Below are 17,050 nucleotides of genomic sequence, written 5' to 3'. Positions count from 1 at the left end.
CCCTTGAGTAGTTTTTTAAATGAGATTTTATGGAAATCTCATGCTTATTTTTCTATTAGGCTATTTATTTTTTCTTATTGATTAATATGAAGTCTACATATATTCAGGATGTGACCCCTTTTTTTTGCTGTATGTATTGTAGATATGTTTTCCCACTCTGTGCCTCTCTTTTTCACTTTCTTGATGGTGTCTTTTGATAAACAGAAGTTCTCATTTTAATGAAGTCAATTGTATTGATCTTTTTCTTTTTGGTTAATATTTTTTATGTGTTATTTAGAAATTATTTCCCCACCCTGAGTTCAATAATATATTCTTCTGTATTACCTTCTAGTAGGCTTATTGTTTGGTTGTTCACCTTTAGATCTATAATTCACCTGGAATTGACCTTGTGTATAGTGACATAGGTGTCAATTTTCATTTTTTCCCCCATAGATGTCCGCGTGTCCCTGCACCATTTTGTGAAAAAGTCATTCATTCCCCGCTGATTTGCAGTGCCACCTTATCCTGAATCCAGTAAAGAAGAAAAGAAGTAATAAAGATAAGAGCAGAAATTAGTGAAATAAACAACAAACATGTAATAGAGGAGTTCAGTAAAACCAAAAGCTGGAACCTTGACAAAGCTAATAAAAATTGATAAATCTCTAATAAGATTCATAAATTAAAAAAGAGAGAAAACATAAATTACCAATATCAGGAACAAGGAGGAGGACATCACTACAGAACCTGGACACATTAAAAAGTTCCTAAGAGGCTATTATGAACAAGTTTATGCCAGTAAAGTTTGAATATTTATGTGAAATAGACAAATCCCTAGACATATCTGGCTTACCAAAATTAATACAAGAAGAAATAGAAAATTTGAATAGTTCTGTAACACAAAATAAATTGATTATATATAATTAAAAACCTTACAAAGAAAACTCTAAGTCCAGATGGCTTCATCAGCCAATTCCATCAAACATTTAAAGAAGAAATAACACAAACTTTTTCAGAAAACAGAAAAATAGGACACACTCCCCAACTCACTTTGTAAGGCCAGCACAACCTTGATACAAAACCTAATGAAGACAATATAAGAAAGGACAATTCCATGATAATCTTACTTATGAACATAAATGGAGAAACCTAAACAAACTATTAGCAAACCAAATTCGGTAATATATAAAAATGATAATACATCATTACAATATTGGGTTTTTCTAGAAATGCCCAGTTGGTTTAATATTAATCAGTGTCACTACATAAACAAAATAAAGGAGAAAAATTATATGATTGTCAAAAAATTTTGATGAAATTAAGCACAGACTCATGATAATAAATAAATAACCCTTAACAAACTAAGAATAAGATGATATCGCCTGAATTTGATAGTTTATGCCAAAATGATGGGTGGGGAAAGATACCATTTTTCAATTTTCTTTACCCTGATAACTTCTAAAGTTAAGATTCTGTTCGTGTTTATTAGTCATTTAGACCTCTCTTCTATGAATTGCTTGGTTATATCTTTTGACTAATTTTCTTTGAATGTATTTTTCTTATAAATTTTAGGTATATTGATAAATTCTGAATACTAATCCTTTTATATGCATAACAATTTTTTTTTCAGTTTATGGCTTGTCTTTTATTATTACTTTTAAAGTTTTACATTTATTTGTTATTTATTTATTTATTATGAGTGGGTAGTATGTTCACAGGAGTCAAAACTCCAGAAAATACAAAAAAGCATACAGTGAAAAGTTTCTCTCCCACTCCTGTTCTTTCATTCAGTTCCTCTCTCCAGAGGCACTGTGACTTCTTTTTTTTTTTTTTTTTTTTTTTGTGGTACGTGGGCCTCTCACCGCTGCGGCCTCTCCCGCCGCGGAGCACAGGCTCCGGGAGCCCAGACCGGGGCATGAACCCGTGTCCCCTGCATCGGCAGGCAGACTCTCAACCACTGCGCCACCAGGGAAGCCCGTGACTTCATTTTTTGAGAACTTTGTTTATAATGTTATTTGTTGAACAGACATTTAAAATTTTAATGTAGTTAAATGTTTCAATCTTTTCTTTGTGGATTGTACATTTTATGTCATGTTTAAGAAATCTTTCTTCTGCCTCATCAAATTATTCTTTTTAAAGTTTGACTTTTTTGGAAGGGAATCTAAACAAGAATGGATATATGTACATGTATAACTGGTTCACTTTGCTGTACAGCAGAAACTAACATAACATTGTAAAGCAACTATACTCCTAAAAATTAATTTTAAAAAATTTGGCTTTTCATATTTAGATCTTTATTCTGTCTGGAATTTATTTTATGTGTATGATGTGAGGTAGGGATCACCCTTCCTTTTATATTATAAAACTGCTTGTCCTTATACTGTTTATATTGTGTGATTGTTTTGTCTAATACAACTTTCAGTGTGATGGGAGACTACTCTTGCGTTTCATCTATGTGTTGGCAAATACAATTAACTTGGTCCAGTTTTTAATTTCTGTTTTGTTCCTACTTGCAGATGAGTGCTTAGAGTCCTAATAAGTACTGCCTTTCAGGCCCCATAATGTGCCCTTGTGTCCTCTAACATGTCTGGAATTTGTGTAGGCTGTGATGGGGCAGGGAAAGGAGGGTTTCTTTGTTACAACAAACAAGGAGAAAGCTTTTTTCCTGTCTCTTCGATTTACCAATGCCTCACCAGAAGCTTTCAGCATTTATGTAAGAAATTAATTTTTTTCTTAAACTTGAACAAAGTTAGAGTTTGTTTTAAAATTAGATACTGTACAGGAGGAAGTTGTTTTTGCTTAAAAATAGTATTTTTTTTTCTTTAGCCCTTCTCTTAATTTCTTGACCATGTTCTGTGATATTCTCAGCTTTATATTGTGGTACTATGTATTCCATGGAAAGAGATTAGCAGACTTTGTGATATGGGGATAATTAAAAAACATAACCTACTATATCTGTCTTTTCCATCTCTTATCTTTCATTTTACTTCCTTTTTTAACCATTTCTCTCCCTTACTTTTGTACCACATGCTCCACGCAGAAAAAGTGAAGGAGAGGAAAAAAAAAATGAACTAGGTTAAAGAAATTAAAGTGAGACAAAACAAAAGTGAATGATTATGGGAAGGAAGGGGAGAAAAAGCAGAAGGGGAAAAGAAACTGAGATTGCTTGTTTGTTACTTGTGTATTAGGACTCCTAAGGTATCTCTTTCTTGTATTCCTTGTGAATAGGTAGGGGCAGCCTTGAACTTATTTATTTTCCTACCTATTCTACCTATTTAGGAGGGAGCATACCGCAAGGTAGAAAGGATTCTGTTGAGAAACGATACAGTAGCGTTTTGTGCTTCCGGCTCCTTTCTACTTGTCTGTTTGATCCAGTTTAGTGCCTGAAGGTCAACTGTGATATAAGTTTTGGAATCTCAACTGAGTCTTACTCTGGATATTAATAAACTAAAGATCTGGAGGTTATATGTATGTGTGTGTTTCTACTTTAGGAATATAATGGATGCTATATTCATGTACATTTATATGTTAGAATTAATTTGATCTGAATTCTGTTTTTCAGAATTAAAAGGGATGTGACATCCATAAAAGCTTAGATCTGATAAATTATAAGACTCTTTTCGGTGCTAACCCATTTCATGATTTTCTGGCTCTCTCAGTAGAGTAGTAATTTCTTATTGGCAGTGATTATAAGTAATAGTTGTCTATTGACTCTTATTTCTTGACTGAAATAAGCTGACATTTAAAAAAAGCCTTTGTCAATGCTTAGGATGAAATTGCTTTTGATTTTATTTGGCTTGTATTATAATCATTTGCTAATGATTATACAGGAAAAATTATACAGGAATTTATACAGGAAAAATTTATACAGGAAAAATAACCTTAGTGTATAAAAAGGTTGAGGAAACAGCATTTTAAAAAAAATTAATGTATTTTATTTATTAATTTTTGGCTGCGTTGGGTCTCTGTTGCTGTGAGCAGGCTTTCTCTAGTTGCAGCGAGTGGGGGCTACTCTTCGTTGCGGTGGGGGCTTCTCATTGCGGTGGCTTCTCTTGTTGCGGAGCACGGGGCTCTACGTGCGTGGGCTTCAGTAGTTGTAGCGCACGGGCTCAGTAGTTGTGGTTCGCGGGCTCCAGAGCACAGGCTCAATAACTCCACGGCATGTGGGGTCTTCCGGGACCAGGGCTCGAACCCGTGTCCCCTGCATTGGCAGGCGGATTCTTAACCACTGTGCCACCAGGGAAGCCCGAAACAGCATTTTAAGTTCTCTTTCTTTAATGACTTTTTGGCTTGAGAATACACATTCATAATTTTTAATTTTTATGTAAATTCTTATGTTATCATTTTAGAGAAAAGAAATTTAGTAGCCACCAACTGAAGATTTGGGCTGTTGAATAAAATTATGTAATAACTTTTCAAGGAAGTAGAGATGAACTTTGAAATTTACCCATGCCTTGTTTTCATTATACCATGTTAAAAGTGATCCATGTAGGACTTCCCTGGCGGTGCAGTGGTTAAGACTTCGCGCTTCCACTGCAGGGGAACTAAGATCCCACATGCCATGTGGTGTGGCCAGAAAAAAAAAAAGATCCCTGTAGTATTGGCAAAGTGTGTTAAAGATTAGTTATATTTAATGTTTAGAGATATCATTTTTCCTGGAACAGAGCTTTGGTACCTAGGGTGTTGTGGAAACTTTTAAGTTGTGATTGTTTTTATTGTGGGAATGTTTGATTGAGTCAGGTGGATTTCAGCTTTGTCTGACAGATGTGATGACTTGTCCTTTCTGGCTTGTGTTATATTTACTCATTGGTTGTATAATAGATGGCTGTTTATATAATGAAAATTAGAATAAGCCATCAGAGATGATTGATAATGGATACAAACAAGTGGTGATGTGTCTGCTACAAGAGATGGAATAATACAGTTCTTATATGTAACATGTTAAAATTAGAAAACAGTAGGGAAGAAAATATTTCTGAGAGTCAGAGGAGCTTTGCTAGAAGTATAGCCCAAATAATTTAGGAGTGGAAAACCAGCTAAGATCAGGGGCCAACAGAACATATCTTCTGAGTATTACTCAGTGATAGAAGAGTAAAATTAGAAGCAAAATACAGAATTTTTTCAAGTGCCTTAGAGAGGAAGAACCTGTCTGAGCAAAGTTTGGACTTAGACGATGGGCCAGAGCCATCCAGAATGAAGGATTTTTAAATAAAACCTATTTCTGAACCTTGGCAAGGCTGAATTAATATCTATTTTATGTACCTGAAAGTGCCTTCCATTCTAGTGAAGGCTTTTTGGTTATGAGGAACAGAATCCAAAGAGCCTGGCTCAGTTGAAGGGGACTGATTATAAGGAAACACCTACCTGTGTAGGGACCCAGGAACCAAAGAACCCTAACGGTAGAGTAAATGTTTTCAAAATGTCTACTATACTGTTTAGATATAGTTTTAGCTCTTCAGTAGTCTCATGCTCACTGTCACGTGGTTTCTGTGGCATTTGCGACTAGCCTGTGTTACTGTCAGCAGTTAATCACTGGATGGGAAATACCATACAGTGCTGGCTGTACTCCCAGGAAGGCCTTAATTTAATGATTACCCATTGCTGTGTTAGGAGGAACAGCTGCAGGTCTGATGTTTTACAAGAATTTAATGGTAATAGTTTAGGGTTTGACTGTTTTAATACGGAAATTTGTCTATGTGACTGCCAGTTCTAATATACTCTTAGACTCAGGAGGCTGTAAGGATCTATATTTTCTTGCAGTGAATGCCTAAAATTAGGAGGCAAATTCAGGTCATATCATAGAGGCTATTTGGTGTCTTTAAACTAAAATTCTAAGTATCTACGTGGATATAACCTAAACAGCAACAAGCCCAAACTGTCTTCTTTTATGCAGTCAGCAGATTGAGGATTAGGTTTTCAAAAGACCAGTCTGTAGATTAGCCCACAGGAAGAATGAATAATTGTATGGTTGAGAGGGAATGAGAAACACATATTAAAAATGATTCCCCCAAAGATTCTTCTGTTTCATTGTTTTCAGTGATGCCATCTGCAATTTTGTTATCTGCAATGACTCGTCCCTTCGAAGTCAGCCTATTATCTTCAATCCTGACTTTTTTGTGGAGAAACTCCGACATGAGAAACCTGAGGTGTTCACCGAGTTGGTGGTCAGCAATATCACAAGGCTCATCGACTTGCCTGGAACTGAGTTGGCTCAGCTGATGGGAGAAGTGGACCTTAAGTTGCCTGGTGGGGCCGGCCCCGCATCAGGATTCTTCCGGTCTCTAATGTCTCTCAAGCGAAAGGGTAGGAGATGTATCTGTGAAGGGGGCAGGTCTCAGCTGCTCCCTGGGCTTCATTCTGAACATCTGCATGTTCATGGATGAGTTTCTATTATTATAAAGCACTTTTTGTCATTTTTTCATTTACATGAGTAGTAAAACCTTAAGTAATGTTAATAAAAATTATAAAAACGATCTAGATAAATTAAAGCATATATATCAGTCCCCAAGAGATAACATGATTAGGTTAGGTAGTTATCAGGGGCACCTTGATTTTCATGCCCTATTAATACTATACTAAAATAATATTAAAGATACAAAGTTTCACAGCTGGTGAGTACAGTAAAGAAAGTTTGAACATTTTTTTTTTTTTTTTTTGCGGTACGCGGGCCTCTCACTGTTGTGGCCTCTCCTGTTGCGGAGCACAGGCTCCGGACGCACAGGCTCAGCGGCCATGGCTCACAGGCCCAGTCGCTCTGCGACATGTGGGATCTTCCCGGACCGGGGCACGAACGCGTGTCCCCTGCATCAGCAGGCGGACTCTCAACCACTGCGCCACTAGGGAAGCCCCTGAACATTTTTTTATTGCAGTAGTTCTCAAATGTTTTCATTCCGTGGAATGCTTTGATAAGGCAAATACCTATGAGTCACCCAAAAAAAGCCTTCTCAGAAATAAGTTATTAGTGATATATATAATAAATTATGACTATTAACACTGCTTTTGATAAGATGTTAAAGAGCTACTATTTTGTTTTTTTATTTTTTTAAAATAAATTTATTCTTTATTTTTGGCTGTGTTGGGTCTTCGTTGCTGTGCGCGGGCTTTCTCTAGTTGCGGTGAACGGGGGTTACTCTTCGTTGCAGTGCGCAGGCTTCTCTTTGCGGTGGCTTCTCTTGTTGCGGAGCACGGGCTCTAGAGCTCAGGCTTAGTAGTTGTGGCACACGGGCTTAGTTGCTCCACGGCATGTGGGATCTTCCCGGGCCAGGGCTCCAACCCATGTCCCTTGCATTGGCAGGCAGATTCTTAACCACTGAGCCACCAAGGAAGCCCCTGTTTTTTTAAATATTAGGAAATCCTGAGGGCAGCAAAAAAAGTTTAAACATTATAACAGATCAGACCCTATACCAACTCTAGTGGATAATCTGTCATACTCTGACAATCATGGGTCTAAGTTCTATTTTTTGTTTTTTTTAAATTACATAACAATATTCTAGGTATTGTTACTTAAATAAGAAGATGGTCTTTGCCTTCAAGGAACCTACCATCTAAGATTAAACTCTCAGAGAGTTGATTGAGAGTTTTCTGATTACATTTTCTGGTACACTTCCAACTTTAAGGTTTTTGTTTACTGACCCTGTGAAAATACGTGCTAAACTGTAACATAACATACTTGAGGGGTATGCTGATTTTAAGTATGCTGATTTTGTACTATTTGTGGAAAATATAGCCTTGTTCTATTGTATGGTTTTTTTCAGAAAAAGGAGTAATATTTGGATCCCCACTGACAGAGGAAGGCATTGCCCAGATATACCAACTGATTGAATATCTACACAAAAGTAAGACTACTTGAAATTTTGTCATTCTTTGTTAATGAAGAATTGTCAGTTTTCTACTGGGAGCTAACATCCTTGAGCTAGCAATTGTTAGGTGACAATTAACCATCAACAAAGACACTAATCAATGATAATTTCAGGTGGTATGTTTCTAAATATATTTCCTTTTAAATTTCATCTCATGTATTGATTTGTTTTATACTCTCAAAGATATATATACATTAGATAGTGTCTATGAAATCACAGTTTCCCCTTGACTGAGACATTTCTTCTGGAAAAATACGTTGCTCCTTTATAACATTTACTTTAGGGAGCATAATTTATCTCCAAAGATACTTTTCATCTCTAGAATTCTCTGATTAAAATACACTCTTCACTTAATTCCTTTTTCACTTTTTTAGTAGTCATACTGGTTATGTCATTGCTCTAAGTGTTTGGCAGAGCTGAGTGTATATGAAATGGGTGGCTTTATGTGATGTCTTGATAAATTTGACACAAACACTTATTTGTCTTATTCTATATGGGACATTGTGCTAGGAGCTAGAGCAGAGGTTGCAAACTGACAGCCTAAGAGTTTAAGTCATCTATATTCATATTTTGTTTGTTTGGCAGAGGATTAAATTAAAAATAAAATTAGTTATCAATCTTTTAAAATGGAAACAGTCCAGGTTTTCAACTTCTTTGGATAATAGGAAATAATAGGAAGATCTAGCATCCTTGGGCCCTGTTGCCACTTGGACACAGTCAGCTGGAGCACAGGTAGGTGCTCCTCAGTTTGTTAGGGTTCCTGTTCATTCATTTACTGTTACCAGCCTGGCCTTGTAGGCATTTGAACTTGGACCCCTGAATTAGGGGGTTATACAAAGAAATATGGACCTAAGTTGAAAACATGAACTCTCATGCTTCCTCCAGGTCAAACCAAAACAATATGTCTCATCTTTTTTATCCCCTTAGATTAGCTTAGAATATAGGTGGGAGGGAAGAATCGTTTAGTTGGCATGACCCTGAGCTTCTGGGAATCTCTTAGACTGAAAGGTGATCTGTTAGGTTAGAGTTTTAATTCCTGGGGCAGCGCAGAGACTCTAGATTCATTTTAGGCTGGGAGACTGTTTACAGGAGCAATGAACCTCCACAGATGAACTCGGCCCCTCCAACAAAGTCTGGGATGACCCACGGGAAGGGGCCTTCAGGGAGATTTGGCTTTCTTCCAACTTATTTTTCAAGCCCATTCTGACTCTTAAGGTTAAATTCAGGGAGTGGGGAGGGATAAATTAGGAGTTTGGGCCCAGTCGCTCTGCGACATGTGGGATCTTCCCGGACCGGGGCACGAACGCGTGTCCCCTGCATCAGCAGGCGGACTCTCAACCACTGCGCCACTAGGGAAGCCCCTGAACATTTTTTTATTGCAGTAGTTCTCAAATGTTTTCATTCCGTGGAATGCTTTGATAAGGCAAATACCTATGAGTCACCCAAAAAAAGCCTTCTCAGAAATAAGTTATTAGTGATATATATAATAAATTATGACTATTAACACTGCTTTTGATAAGATGTTAAAGAGCTACTATTTTGTTTTTTTATTTTTTTAAAATAAATTTATTCTTTATTTTTGGCTGTGTTGGGTCTTCGTTGCTGTGCGCGGGCTTTCTCTAGTTGCGGTGAACGGGGGTTACTCTTCGTTGCAGTGCGCAGGCTTCTCTTTGCGGTGGCTTCTCTTGTTGCGGAGCACGGGCTCTAGAGCTCAGGCTTAGTAGTTGTGGCACACGGGCTTAGTTGCTCCACGGCATGTGGGATCTTCCCGGGCCAGGGCTCCAACCCATGTCCCTTGCATTGGCAGGCAGATTCTTAACCACTGAGCCACCAAGGAAGCCCCTGTTTTTTTAAATATTAGGAAATCCTGAGGGCAGCAAAAAAAGTTTAAACATTATAACAGATCAGACCCTATACCAACTCTAGTGGATAATCTGTCATACTCTGACAATCATGGGTCTAAGTTCTATTTTTTGTTTTTTTTAAATTACATAACAATATTCTAGGTATTGTTACTTAAATAAGAAGATGGTCTTTGCCTTCAAGGAACCTACCATCTAAGATTAAACTCTCAGAGAGTTGATTGAGAGTTTTCTGATTACATTTTCTGGTACACTTCCAACTTTAAGGTTTTTGTTTACTGACCCTGTGAAAATACGTGCTAAACTGTAACATAACATACTTGAGGGGTATGCTGATTTTAAGTATGCTGATTTTGTACTATTTGTGGAAAATATAGCCTTGTTCTATTGTATGGTTTTTTTCAGAAAAAGGAGTAATATTTGGATCCCCACTGACAGAGGAAGGCATTGCCCAGATATACCAACTGATTGAATATCTACACAAAAGTAAGACTACTTGAAATTTTGTCATTCTTTGTTAATGAAGAATTGTCAGTTTTCTACTGGGAGCTAACATCCTTGAGCTAGCAATTGTTAGGTGACAATTAACCATCAACAAAGACACTAATCAATGATAATTTCAGGTGGTATGTTTCTAAATATATTTCCTTTTAAATTTCATCTCATGTATTGATTTGTTTTATACTCTCAAAGATATATATACATTAGATAGTGTCTATGAAATCACAGTTTCCCCTTGACTGAGACATTTCTTCTGGAAAAATACGTTGCTCCTTTATAACATTTACTTTAGGGAGCATAATTTATCTCCAAAGATACTTTTCATCTCTAGAATTCTCTGATTAAAATACACTCTTCACTTAATTCCTTTTTCACTTTTTTAGTAGTCATACTGGTTATGTCATTGCTCTAAGTGTTTGGCAGAGCTGAGTGTATATGAAATGGGTGGCTTTATGTGATGTCTTGATAAATTTGACACAAACACTTATTTGTCTTATTCTATATGGGACATTGTGCTAGGAGCTAGAGCAGAGGTTGCAAACTGACAGCCTAAGAGTTTAAGTCATCTATATTCATATTTTGTTTGTTTGGCAGAGGATTAAATTAAAAATAAAATTAGTTATCAATCTTTTAAAATGGAAACAGTCCAGGTTTTCAACTTCTTTGGATAATAGGAAATAATAGGAAGATCTAGCATCCTTGGGCCCTGTTGCCACTTGGACACAGTCAGCTGGAGCACAGGTAGGTGCTCCTCAGTTTGTTAGGGTTCCTGTTCATTCATTTACTGTTACCAGCCTGGCCTTGTAGGCATTTGAACTTGGACCCCTGAATTAGGGGGTTATACAAAGAAATATGGACCTAAGTTGAAAACATGAACTCTCATGCTTCCTCCAGGTCAAACCAAAACAATATGTCTCATCTTTTTTATCCCCTTAGATTAGCTTAGAATATAGGTGGGAGGGAAGAATCGTTTAGTTGGCATGACCCTGAGCTTCTGGGAATCTCTTAGACTGAAAGGTGATCTGTTAGGTTAGAGTTTTAATTCCTGGGGCAGCGCAGAGACTCTAGATTCATTTTAGGCTGGGAGACTGTTTACAGGAGCAATGAACCTCCACAGATGAACTCGGCCCCTCCAACAAAGTCTGGGATGACCCACAGGAAGGGGCCTTCAGGGAGATTTGGCTTTCTTCCAACTTATTTTTCAAGCCCATTCTGACTCTTAAGGTTAAATTCAGGGAGTGGGGAGGGATAAATTAGGAGTTTGGGATTAACAATATACACACTACTATATATAAAATAGATAACCAACAAGGACCTACTGTATAGCACAGGGAACTATACTCAATATCTTGTAATAACCTATAACGGAAAGAATCTAAAAAAGAATATATATATATATATATATATATATATATATATATATATCTTACTTTGCTGTACACCTAAAACTAACACAACACTGTAAATCAACTATATTTCAACAGAAAATTTAAAAAGAAAAAGGTTAAATTCAGTTTCCAGGTGTGCCTCAGGAGGTTCAGTGACTCCTGGGTGGACCATCTCTCAGTCTGGGAGATCTCTGGGTGCTCAGGGGTATTCAGATATATTTCCTCAGGGGGCCAGTAGGGTACACCTAAAACTAACACAACACTGTAAATCAACTATATTTCAACAGAAAATTTAAAAAGAAAAAGGTTAAATTCAGTTTCCAGGTGTGCCTCAGGAGGTTCAGTGACTCCTGGGTGGACCATCTCTCAGTCTGGGAGATCTCTGGGTGCTCAGGGGTATTCAGATATATTTCCTCAGGGGGCCAGTAGGTTCTAAACTAATCTGGGAAGAAAGACAGAAACCTCCTTCAAGTTCTTTGTAAAGGGTCTTTCAAGTATAAAGTAGACTTTTAGATGACTTATTTTAATCATAATTCCTCTTTTTATTTCCTTTTTCATGTCCTCTGTTTCTCTTCCATGCTGAACAGACTTGAGAGTAGAGGGTTTGTTTAGAGTACCAGGGAATAGTGTCCGACAGCAGATTTTAAGGGATGCTCTCAATAATGGAACTGATATCGACTTGGAATCAGGGGAGTTTCACTCAAATGATGTTGCTACCTTGCTGAAGATGTTTCTAGGAGAGTTACCTGAGCCTCTGCTGACACATAAACATTTCCATGCACACCTCAAAATTGCTGGTGAGTATAGGAGGTGAGAAAGAGATGTGAATACATTTCTTTCAATTTAGTAAAGTCATCTGGAATATTCTGTTGTTTGTAACCCACAGGAATGCTTCTGTTAATATTGTTTAAGACATCATGACATTTCTGGGCTCTCTGAATACTCATAAGCATTGGCTAGTTATGGTTGATTTAGTCAAAATTTTTTTTTGTTGAATAAACTTCTTTGAAGATAAAGTCTGGGTTTTACCTATTTTTGTATTCCTGATGGATCCTAGCATTGTGCTGTGAACATTTTAGTTGCTTAATTAATGTATGCTTTTCACTGGATTGATTGACACACCCAAATCAATTACCCAAATCAGTAGTCACAGTTTTGGTATATTTGCCTCAGTTTGAGGCTTTTGCTAAGTATTAATATGCCTCAGTTGAGATCATCTCTACTGTTGGAAATTTGATTCTTAGAAATAATTTTACTTGTTTTCTAAATAGGCAATACATTCACATGAATTAAAATTCAAAAGGTTCAAAGAGTATACAGTGAAAAGCCTCTTTCCCACCCCTGTTCCCAGCACTCAGTTTTTCTTCCCAGAGGGAACCAATGCTATTGATTTCTAATGTATCCTTACAGAGATATTTTAGACACTTACAAACACCTACATATATTCTTTTTCTCTCTTTTTATGTAATGGTAGGGTGTTATACACATGGTTCTGTGGTTTGCTTTTTTCATTTACTGTGTTTTGGAGAATGTTCCATTTTCAGCTCATAAATAGTTTCCTCTTTCTCCTTTATGCTTGTGTGGTAGGGAATTCATTCTTAAATTGCACAGCTTTTATGCTGTGATAGGCTCTAAGTGCACACAGCATCAACATCCATACTATATTTACTTAGTTTTCTACCCTTGAGTCTTTTAGTCTTGCTTCTAATTTTAAGGAAAATAAATAGAAGATTTTTTTCTTTTGAATAATTTTTACTACTTAAAATAAAAACCTAGTTTTGAATTTCTAAAATCTAATAAGATTAGATTTATTTTTAGCACTTTCAGGAACAGTTTAGATTATACAAATGAGAAAATATTACTAGAGTGTTACACAACTTTACAGTTATTTTTGGGGAGAAATAAAGTTGTTGGATATTTGAAAAAGATATGGGAAATATTGATAAGTTCTTTTTATAAGGGTTAACATGAAGAATGCTTGTTCTGTTTGCTTTCCTGTTGAGTTTATTTAGTGCAGTATCTGAAACCGCCCCTCCACCACCCCATGATTCACTGTTCTTTGATATCATACTGTGGTGTGGCACAGGTGTATCATTTGGTACCCCTTGCTGATAACTGGGAGGGATTTTTGTTTTCAATTTCATATTAACAGGGAACAGTTTCTAGAAATATTATCTGCCTTTCCTAAACCTGGAAGTTAAACAGTTTCAGCAACACGTTGTTATCATTTTCAGGTCTATATGAATTATACCCAAATGTTTTTCAGTGTCTTTTGAAATTCTGATTATCTAGCGGACTGTTTTTATTGATAACCTGTGTAGCCTGTTAGGGGAGAAACAATGATTCTGACTCCATAAGGAGCTGCCTGGATCATCCTGTTATCAGGGCATAATTCACTCTCATATTTTTTTTTTCTTTTTTTTTTTTTTCACTCTCATATTTTTTTAGCAGTAAAATATCTTGGTGAGGAAATGTGAAGGGGGTGGCATTATTAAAGATATGTGTGGACATGTTTTCATTTCTCTTGAGTATATACCTAGGAATGGGATTGCTAAGTCATATGGTAATTCTACGTTTAACTTTTTGAGGAACTGCCAAACAGTTTTCCAAAGTGGTCACACCATTTTACATTCCCACCAGCAGTGTAGGAGACTTTAATTTTCTCAGCATTCTTGGCAACACTTGTTATTGTCAGTCTTTTTGACTATAGCCACACCTCCGGTTATGAAGTAGTATCTCATTTTGGTTTTGATTTACATTTCTCTGATAGCTAATGATACTGAGTATACAAATGCTTATTGGCCACTTGTATATCTTCTTTGGAGGAATGTTTATTTAAGTCTTTTGCCCATTTTTGATTGGGTTTTTGTCTTTTTATTATTGAGTTGTATTGACATTATTTTGTTATTATATTTTGCTATAATCTCTATTTATGCTTGATTCTTTTTTTTTCTTTCTTTGATTATAATAAATATTAGGAGCATTGATTTTTTTTTCTTGCTTGTATTTTCTCCCTCCTTTGCAATCATCTCTTTTGTCCTCAAGATTTGATGCAGTTTGATGATAAAGGAAACAAGACCAATGTACCAGATAAAGAGCGGCAAATTGAGGCTCTTCAGTTGCTCTTCCTCATTCTCCCTCCACCCAATCGTAACTTGCTGAAGTTATTGCTTGATCTCCTGTACCAGACAGCAAAGAAACAAGACAAGAATAAGATGTCTGCCTATAACCTTGCCCTTATGTTTGCGCCCCATGTCTTGTGGCCAAAAAATGTAAGTGTTGAGGGGAAAAGGAAAGACTGCTTGATTTTCTTGGGCTGGCCCTCGTCCTATGGCTGTACCTTGGTGAGGTTGTCAAGGGTCCAAGGTCTAGTCTTCAGCTTTACAAGTCTAGGAACTTCCTTTATTAGTTCATTTATGAGTTATTACACCTGGGGGGGGCCAATTCCTGTTAATCTTGCTTATAAGTCAATCTCTTGACAAACCTGATTAGCAATTTATTAGTGGAAATCCTTAGTGGAAAATATAGCTACTAAATAAACTAGAATACTGATTTTGGCTGGTCAGTGTAAATTCCTTCTTAACATGAAAGCCTTCTTGGGAAATCAAATTGATTTCTGAAGATTGAATGGTATAAATTTAGAATAGAGCTGTATGATCTTACAGGATAGTGTCACTGAGCTTTTAGATAAGATGACACAGAGAGCAATCCTGCCTTGTAACTTTTCTATATCCTATAGATATACTCTCCTTAAATAAAGCTGAATATGCTTCTTATTACTGAGACCATGGCCTTCTTAGTGACTTACACGAGAAGTACATTATCTAAAGGCTTTTGAACTAATTCTTGGCCTGGAAGCACGTAGCTTCATATTCCTGTCCATTCATAAAATAGGTTTTACTGTATGATGGAATTAGGAGTCAGGATAACTGGGTTGGAAGCTGCAAACCCACTGTTAACTGTGTCCTTTCCTCTTTCTATGCGTAGGCTCCTCCTCTGTAAGCTGGGCATAATAGCACCTTTTCCACTTATCTGACAGGATTGTTGGGAAGGTAATAGAAATAGATGGGATATAGTGACTTATAAAAGATTTTGGGGATTATAGGAAATGAGAAAAGGAATATAAAGGAGAGAGGTTGTGTGAGACGTTTTACCTAACAAGCAACTAGTGAAAAAATAATATAAAGCTCTGGGCCAGGAAGAGCTTCTGCCCAGAGAAAGGTTGATGAGGGGGAGGTGTGTGAGAAGAAAAAGACACACCGACATTTGTCCATGTTAAGGAGATAAAGCGTCATAGTGAAAGAATTTTAGAACCAGCTCACTGAGACTGAAAAGGAGCGAGTGATCTATGACTGTAAAGAGAAGCATTGACTGTAAAGAGAAGTCTGTGAGAGAGGTCTTAGTATAAGCAAACATTAAGTAACAAAGATACATGTTGAGGATGTGGGCTTTGGGATAGTAGATATGCTGAAGTGCTTAAAAAAAAGGCAGGGGAAACAAGAGAAGGTAATCAGTGACCATCTGACTGCATTTTTAAGAAACGGATGTCACCTCTGGTATCAATTAGTAGTGACAGTTCTCTTTCATCTTCGGAGAAACTGTAGTTTCTCTAGAGAGCAATGTCCTTGGTGATTGGTACAGATTCTATTCTTCTTTCCCCTTTTCCCAGGGTAGATCTTCTTTAGTAACTCTGCATGTATGTCTGATTCTCAGGCAGAATTAGGAAATGAAGATTGGTTCTCAAGGATTTCCTGGTCACTTCAGGGACACATGGTTCTTCCTAGATTATATCATCTCCAGTGGAAACCTGCTGAACCAAAAAACCTTTCCAGAATTAAATGTTGTATTAGAGTCAGGTTTCTTGGGGATAGAAACTGTCATATGTTTGAAAGAATTAGCTTACTGATAAATAAATGGGAGTATCTGCCTTCTACCTCCCAGCTTTTCATCTCCCTTTTTTGGTTTCTTTTGGTCTGAATAGGTCACTGCAAATGACCTTCAAGAGAATATCACAAAGTTAAACAACGGGATGACTTTTATGATTAAACACTCTCAGAAACTTTTTAAGGTAGGTAACGAATGGGACTTGGGTAATGACAGGACAAGGAGGATGGAACACAGTGGGATCCTGAGAGGGCTATAAAGATGACTAGATAAGAAAGGCCCTGACTGGAACTGGAAACCAGATCGGACAGTGGTAAAACTCTGGAACAACTAAGGTGGGGAAGAATATGGAGGTACCTAGAAGCTGAGTAGGGCTCCGCCCCGTGGGCAATTGGCTCCACGCCCGACTCATCCTTCCTTTTTCATGAAAGACAGCAGATGTTGGAAGCAAAGTACTTTTATTCTGTCTGCTTCCTGCCAGTAGAATTTTGACAGCCTCCTTTCATCTTGTATTTATTGTCCTTTTTAGTACAAACTAGCAGTGTGTCTGTCAACATGATTTTCTCAATAACTTAGTGGG

At 37.0% G+C, this 17,050-nt stretch overlaps 1 protein-coding gene across 1 annotated transcript in view; it reads left to right on the top strand.

The window, feature by feature from the left end:
- Nucleotides 1–2,645: 2,645 nt before the first annotated feature.
- ARHGAP19 (Rho GTPase activating protein 19) overlaps nt 2,646–17,050 on the top strand; it is a 36,846-nt gene continuing 22,441 nt past the window's right edge. The window contains exons 1-6 of the mRNA XM_055081101.1: nt 2,646–2,689; nt 6,014–6,279; nt 7,731–7,811; nt 12,174–12,383; nt 14,632–14,858; nt 16,568–16,654. Of these exons, the coding sequence (XP_054937076.1) occupies nt 2,661–2,689; nt 6,014–6,279; nt 7,731–7,811; nt 12,174–12,383; nt 14,632–14,858; nt 16,568–16,654 (900 nt within the window). The 5' untranslated portion in view covers nt 2,646–2,660. The remainder of the gene's footprint in view (nt 2,690–6,013; nt 6,280–7,730; nt 7,812–12,173; nt 12,384–14,631; nt 14,859–16,567; nt 16,655–17,050) is intronic.

The sequence above is a fragment of the Physeter macrocephalus genome, chromosome 20 (genome assembly GCF_002837175.3).
Source record: "Physeter macrocephalus isolate SW-GA chromosome 20, ASM283717v5, whole genome shotgun sequence".
NCBI classification, from domain to species: domain Eukaryota; kingdom Metazoa; phylum Chordata; class Mammalia; order Artiodactyla; family Physeteridae; genus Physeter; species Physeter macrocephalus.
This window is presented reverse-complemented; position numbering and strand designations above follow the sequence as displayed.